The sequence below is a fragment of the Alligator sinensis genome, unplaced genomic scaffold (genome assembly GCF_000455745.1).
Source record: "Alligator sinensis unplaced genomic scaffold, ASM45574v1 scaffold1102_1, whole genome shotgun sequence".
Lineage (NCBI taxonomy): Eukaryota > Metazoa > Chordata > Crocodylia > Alligatoridae > Alligator > Alligator sinensis.
The window spans coordinates 1170242-1177812 of record NW_005842342.1 but is presented as its reverse complement, the minus strand read 5'-3'; the positions used below and the strand labels follow the sequence as shown (position 1 = coordinate 1177812).

General features: G+C 40.3%; 1 protein-coding gene across 18 annotated transcripts in view; it reads left to right on the top strand.

The window, feature by feature from the left end:
* The first annotated feature begins 6 nt into the window (after window positions 1–6).
* CSPP1 (centrosome and spindle pole associated protein 1) overlaps window positions 7–7571 on the top strand; it is a 123299-nt gene continuing 115734 nt past the window's right edge. For 9 of the 18 annotated variants that reach the window (XR_003095285.1, XM_025210235.1, XM_025210245.1 and 6 more), the window contains exons 1-3: window positions 1241–2568; window positions 3435–3547; window positions 5536–5632. Coding sequence is in view for 16 of the 18 variants with exons in the window: in XM_025210235.1 (XP_025066020.1) it covers window positions 3449–3547; window positions 5536–5632 (196 nt within the window). In the remaining 2 variants the exon portion in view is untranslated. Of the gene's footprint in view, window positions 368–1239; window positions 2569–3434; window positions 3548–5535; window positions 5633–7571 lie in introns of those variants that run through there. The other 9 variants (XR_003095284.1, XM_025210233.1, XM_025210230.1 and 6 more) reach the window with 5 other exon arrangements.

Below are 7571 nucleotides of genomic sequence, written 5' to 3'. Positions count from 1 at the left end.
GGGGTAGGGGCGGGACGAGGAGGGGAAGCCCCGCTGCAGCTTTTCCAGCAGCCTTCCCAGCGGGTTCGACTGCCTCTTCCCCGGGGGCTGGGACAGGGGCTTCCAGCGTCCGAGCCGGCTCTGGCGCTCCTGCCTTGCTCTCCCTCGCGCGGGGCTGGGGCTGCACTAGGACGGCAGAGTTTGCAGGGATCCTGGTGGAAATTGCGGGTAGTATTAAGCTGGGGTGGGGGGACTCTGGACCCTGGCTCCACTGCTGCTTTTTTCCCCCTCTGCTAAGACAGCCGAAGAGTAGAAAGGCCTGGCTTCCCCAGGCCGGTTCCCGAGGCTTTCCCCTCTCGTGATGGGCGTCTTGCCGCAGTCGCTTCAGGTTCGGGGCCTAAACTGGAGAGAAGAGACTGGCACGAGCTGTGCCAGGCTGGCGGGAGCGGGTCTGTTGGAAAGCAGTTGAACTGTTCCTGGTGGTAAAGCCGAGCTGGTGTTGGCAGAAGCAGGCCGGTGCTTAGTTGTCTTCAGCATGAGCCCCTCAAAATCCTCCTCTTCTGGGCTGTCTGCTTGTTTTCTGCTTGGCTAGACGGACTGAAACGCAGCACAGCCCGCGGCAGTTTGTTTGCTTCCACTTGCAGCTCCTCAGCTGACTACCTTGTTGCCATTACGCATTGCGTTTATGCATGTTGGCTTCATTTTAAATAAATGTTAACACTTGTGGTAGGGTAAGAGTGATATTATAGCTGTGATGGTCCAGAAGTGATGCCACAGGCATAACGTGTTATGCCAGACGCATAATTTCTTAGGGTGATATCTTTCATTGGACCAACTGTGTCACTGGGATAAAGTTAGACAAGCTTTTGAATGTAAGACATTTGTAAACATGGTCATTTGTGTAGGAGCTTGTAGGATGCTATAAAACAATTTGAGAATTTTGTCCTTTTGTAGCAACCTTTGAAATTAACCTAAGTAATTGGAAATATTACTTTGTAACAGCACAAAAGTGTTCAAGAGGCAAAGATTTCTGACCATGACATCTTTCATTAGATCAAACGTAGCTGGGATAAAGTTAGACAAGCTTTTGCATGTAAGATGTTTGTGGGATCTCTGTGCGTATGACATTTGTCTTGCATTTGAAAGCTTGTCTCAACTTTTTCAACTACATAGTTAATGCAATGAAGGATATCACCCCAAGAAATCCTTCCCTCTCAAACACTTTTGAGTTTATACATTGTAATATTTCCATTTACTTTGATTAATTTCAAAGGCTCCTATAAAATGACACAATTTTTAAACAAATTATTTTGTAGTGTCCTACAGATTCATATGCGAATGATAGCATTTAGCATGAGCCATCACAAAATTAGCTAGTACTATGTTCAAAGTAGCATACATATAAACAATTTTAATGGACTTAGCAAGGGGGGTGTTGTCTGAAGGGATTTTTGTTGTTTTTGGCTAGTTTTAATATTCTTGCATGTGTCTACATGCATATGCACAAAAATGAAAAAGGGGAATCTGGTGATTTTCAATGGTTTAAACTAAAAGCAGAATCTTAAATAACTCTTCATTGGTGCAATGTCTAACTTTATGAAATCACTTGTTTTTCTTCCCTTGAGCATTGGTGTATTATCTGAACACAGCTGTGGATGCACAGCCTTCAAAATGCTCAAGTAAACTCTGTATCCCCTTTTCCTTTTCTTCTGCTTCATTTTCTCTTGTAGAGGATCCTTTCTAATAATTTAATTGGCAGTTGACTCTTGTGCTTGTTTCACAAACTTTGAATCCATGCACATTTTAAAAGATCTTCTCAAGCAAAAAGCAGTGGCATAAAATTATCTAGTTATCTCCTTAGCAAAATTCTGTTAGTGCTTCTTTGCCTTATAGCCGTGTTAAAGGTAGCATGCTGAATTAACTGTATTTCTGTTAGTCTGTTTAGGTACAGTATTTTACTACGAGTAGAATTTTGAGCTTTCTTCACATTAAATGAATTTTTGTATAGTAAAAATAAATCTTAATAGGCATTTTGCCTTGGTTTTTCCTTAATGTTTCATATTGCTTAGGATCAGTATCTGATAAAAGTAGAAAATATAATTATAGATAGCTCATTATACTATCTATTTTGGAGTGAGAGAGACTCTTGCAGCTCTTACTAGCATTCGTTCCCTAACTTAAAAAAAAGTCTCCAAATAGGGTTTGGAAACAATTCCAGAGTGTATACATGTGGAACTGAAGGTCAAATTCAGTTTCCACAGTCCAGTGAGCTATGGAAGCAACTTTTTTTGGTGTATGACTTGATGTATGTTATTCGTGCAAGTGAGTAGGCTTCGGTAGGTAGCTGATGTGAGCAAGTGTGAAGCTTATTGTGAAAAAAATCTCTTTTTCCTTTCATCATAATAATAATGTTCAGCAATCCTTCTGTAAAGTTGCTTCTCCAAAAGTAATATAGCCTGTGCCTAACGGCATATATTCTCTTTTAGGTTTTCTTTGACTTTCAGTGTGCAAAGTCAATGAGATTAATGATTTAGGACAATCAGATGGGGAATTTATTTTTGGAATTGATCTTCCTGTATTACCACAAAGGTTTGTAACTGGGTTGCCCTAGATCTGCCTCATTTGAGGACTGTATAACTTTACTAATTTAAAGAATAACTTCCCCATACCAGTATGTTATACTAACATTTTACTGTAACTCAGAAGGCAGACTTCTCTTAATTTCAGACCTTTATTTGCTTATTTTGGTACACTGTGTGCTAATTTTATTTTTTCCATTTGCATTGTTATTTTTCAGCTGTCATGAATCAGTCTCTGTGTGTTGTGTGTGTCGTGCCCCCCCCCTCCCCCCCCCGGTCATTTTTGACAGGCAATTGGCTAGTCCTATAATAATAACCTATATGGAAAAGAAGAGTACTATATTCAGAAAATTATTGGGACTGTCTTATGGAATCTTTTGTATCTCTCGGAGGAGAAATTCTAAAGGTTTCTATGCATTAGGTCAGGGGTGCTCAAACCCTGGGCTTTGGGCCAAAACTAGCACATGGAGCCATTGCATCCGGGCTGTGGGGCTTCCCACAGGTTGGGAAATTTTGCAGTGGGGGAGCAGTGGCACTTACTACTACTACCTTCCCATGCTGCCAGTTTCTCAAGCTTCATACGGCTGGGTTAGGAACAGGTCACACCCCCTCCTCCCTGTATGTCCAGGTCAGGACTGGGCACCACCCATCTACCTGTGGGGCAAAAAAGGATGCTTTAGTTCAGTTATCTCCAGGGAGGTTTTCTCTAAAGCTAAGCTAACCAGGATTTTCAAGCTTATGTTTCTTTATCAGGTATACACAATAATTTGATGACTAAATTGAGTTGTTTAAGTTTGTTAATAATTTAACTTTTTGTAAACTCCAGTTCCTCCTGGTGAAGAATTGCATCATTCTGAAGCTATGTTTCTCTCCTAGGAATCTAAAATACGATGTCAGATATCTTGGACCAATTTATTGAAGAGCAAAAGGCCAAGTTGGCACAAGACAAAGCAGAACTTGAAAATGATCCTCCTTATATGGAGATGAGGGTAAAAGAATTTAACTGCTTGAATTTTAAACAGTTTTTTTAAAGTCTGCTTTTGATGTGCTTATAAAAGCTAATTCTTTGTAAGATCTTTTACATCTGTGCATGGGAGGGCATTGGCAAATCTAATTTCTCTTCAGACTTGGGTATTAAATGTGTTCAGCTGTGAAGATTGGTAGACTGTGCTGCATTTCTTTCAGCCATCAGCCTATTGAATTTTGATGTTCATAGGCTGGTAGCCAGAGACACTGAAGTATAAGCCCTTGCTTCTAATTAAACATTCTTATTGTCCTGGGTGGGATTGTTTCTAAGTCTGGGTTCCATATCCTCAGACTACCCTTCTTTTACTTTTCCAGAAAAATAGTCACAGTTCTATGTCTTGAATTAGTCTCTGAGACATGGTAATCCTTTTTGTTCTTCCCCTTCCATACTGCTTTGTCTGCTTTGGTGTATTATTATCTTGCTAGTCTAATAATTCTCAACCTCCTGCCTCTTCCTGTTCCTGCAGCCTCAGGCCTCCTCCCTCCCCCGCTGTCATTCACTGCAGTGTTTTTGCCCCCCACAGCCTCAGGCCCATGTCCCCCTTCCCTTGTCTCCCTCCCCCAAGAACCTCTGCAGCCCCCCTCTTCCCCTTGTTGCTTGCCCTTGCTCTGTTGCCAACAGACTCCATCCTCACTCCAGCCTGGGGCACAGAGCATGGCTCTAGCCCAGCCACATAGCAGGAGACTGGAGAATGAATGGAGCCTGCTGATGCAAGGGTAAATGGCAGCAGGAGGGGAGAAGAGGTAGGTGGGGATCAGAGGCAATGGGATGGAGGAGATGGGGGATGGAAGAGGGTTTTTTGAGGTTGGGGGGGCAGGAGTGGTACATTGGGGAGATAGGAGGGCTGTGGGGGGCAGGCACAAGGGGGGGAAAGTGTGGGAGGTGACAGGCAGTGGAGGGCAAACTGCCTGCTTCCCCCCCCCCCCCCCAATCTCCTGCCCCCCCCTGGTCCCTGGCACCACTGCCTACTCCCTTACTGCCTCCCTACTGCCTGTCCTACCGTGTGCCAGCCCTACCTTCCCCCCTCCCACCACGTACCCCTCACAGCTGCTTTCCCAGGTGCAATGCTGGTAGGAACAACTTTAAGAAAATCTTCCAATAATTAGATTCTATACATGGAAAATTATATAGGAAATTTATAAATTTTCCATGTATAAAATCTAATTATTGGGGGGTCATTTTACATTCAGGGCTGTCTTGGAAAGTACAAGAAATTGGAAATTTTGAAATTGTGTACCCCTCAATTGACAGAAATTATGGAGGGGTGTCTTTGAGTCCAGTGAAGGGTGTTTGGAGTCCAAAAAAGGTTGAGAACCATTGCATTAGTCACCCTGTGTTCAGTTTTCCTAACTCCTGTTGAGCCCCAAGCTATTCATTTCCTGCTTGGTGCATCCTACTTGGCCATCAACTTTTCTTTGTTTATGTACCCATGACACTAATTTTTCAAGGTATTAAAAGAGCATGCAGGCTTTTGTCTTCATCTTGCCTGCTTAGACCAGTTATAGGAAGCAGGAAGATAATTCTGCTGCATTGAAGGCTGTATTTTCACTCTGCATGAGCTGTGGGAAGAGGTAAAAGCACAAGGAGCTGATGTTCTGACCTTGCCCCACCATATCTGGATTTTTTTTTTTTTAATTTTACTAGAAGGCTGACCATACTGACTAATAGCATGGACCAGATCTTTCTTGTTAAGAAGAATAAAGGGCACATGTAGTCTGTGAAATATTTGTGAATCAAAGAATTCAAGTGCTAGTGAAAATCAAATACAACAGTAGTTGTTTAGTACAAGAGCTCCTTGTATATAATGATGGTGAACTCCACGCTCTGTTGCATGTATTTAAACTTGCATCTCTCTGCTTTCAAATAAAAATTAAATAATGTTCCCACAAGTGATTTTTTATAGCTATTTCCCTTATCTATTCAAGCAAAATGTACTTTTTTTCTTTTCAGAGCAAAGGTTCAGAACAGCTTTCTGAGACCAGCAAAATGTTAATTTCTATGGCTAAAGAAAATCTACCACCAAACAGTCAAGAGAGCTGTCCACTAGGTATGGTATACTTTTTATATGCAGTAGTTTTTAGGCGTGGATAATATTTAATTATCTTATGGAACTTTAAGTATTGCAGAAAAAAACTTTCACACTTTGCATTCTTATAAGAGCATCATAATAGTTCAGGCACATTAAGTTTCTTTCACTACCTTTGCACTATCTTGTTTGCTGTCTGAAAACTTGAGAGAGAATATCCTTTGTTGTAAGCATTATTCAGTTTAAGACCTGGGCTAATAATGTCTGTTAGCCAGTCTTGGGGGAGGAGGAGAGAGAGAGGCAGAATGAGGCTGTCTGTTGGAGCAGTATTTCAGGTAGAGTGTCCATTCCATTTGCTGCCAGAGATTTTTCCCCTGCTTAGGGATGAAAAAGCAAGAAGTTTTTAGGGTTTTTTGGGGTGTTTTTTTTTTGTTTGCCTCTTGGCACAAGTAGTCCTATGGCATGGTTCATAAGATCACAATCAAATGAGCTAAATCTCGTGACAAGCCTAAAAAGGCAAAAGATAAAGCAGCTGTATTTTTTTTTAAACTGGACTCTGTACTTGGATCACTTTGGTTAAATGAATTAATAATATTTGTGTTTAATTTCTTTGTGTAATAAAGGATCATGTAGTTAATTCATGGAGTACACAAAAAATAAATCAAATGCTTACTTGAAGTCTAAAGTTGTATGTTAAGCTGTGTTTACTAGAAGACCTCTTGAATATGAGACGGACACAAAATTCAGTTTTTATTCTGTTGAGTTATTTTTATTTAGGTGTATATTTTTTTCAGTTTAACTTTTTTGTAAAGTCTTGTACTTTGACTGGAGCATTTGTCATCTCTCTTCTCTACAAATCTTTATTTACTTTCTAATTCTCTCCTGTTTCTTTCTTTGCAAATACTTGATGTTATTCCATTCTCCATTTTATTTTTTTTCTTTCTAATGTGCCAACCCTATATTTCTATGTTGTGTTTTCCTCATATGCTTCTGTTTTCTTCTTAATATTATTTGCTTAATCCCTGTTTACAGCTTCAGAGCTTTTTTCCATCTAGTTTTTGCTGCTAAGCAACCTCTTTCCTTTCACACAGAATGCAGTTGCTACTGTGCTGCATCTGTTTTTTATTCCTGATTTATTTTCATGCTGCTTATACCAGAATTAGCATATCTGTGTTCTCCATCCATAAGCACTAAAAGTTGTGTTTTCAGTTTATAGTACTTGATCAAATTTGATTTTGAAGTTGTATACACAATAGTTATATAAACTGTATGGCAAATAATATTTGCAAGGTGCAGCAGTACCTCACAGGATAGAAATTATTTGGAAATTCATAGTTTCAGTGTACTTAATCAATCTCTCCTCCTTCACACACACTTTTTTTATTTAACTGAAACTTTTTCTGCTCCCATCTTAAAAATATAACATTCTTAATGTAATCCAAGACCAAGAAGAAAAAAAGCCTTCGTTCAAGATAGCTCTCAGACTTGAAATTGCAGTTCTTTACTTAACAGGTTGACAGAGGCTGTTGGGGATTTAAAAGCAAAGCAATAAATCTCTAGAAGCAAGTGGTACTTACAAATGCAGCTGGCCTGCCTCAATCAGTTACGGCCCCTCTGCATTACAATTTAAGCTGAGATTGTAACCAGTCAGTGGCATGGTTTACCCTAAACATGGGTTATACCTTCATATGGGGGTTAGGGTTGAGGGGGAAGGCAACCAGCTCTTAAATGAGTACTTAAGCTTGACAATAAATGGCTTGATTTTTATGAGGTTGGAGAACCTGTAACTGAAGTTAATGACCCACATGGATGCTCAGCACCTTTGAAAACAGGATCCTTATTAAATCCTAAATGTGTGGGCACTCATCTGAAAATCCTGGCTACGGCTTGTAAAATATAGTGCTGATAACAAACGATAAATAATTTAAAATATGAAATGCAGTACTTAAACTACGTTGGA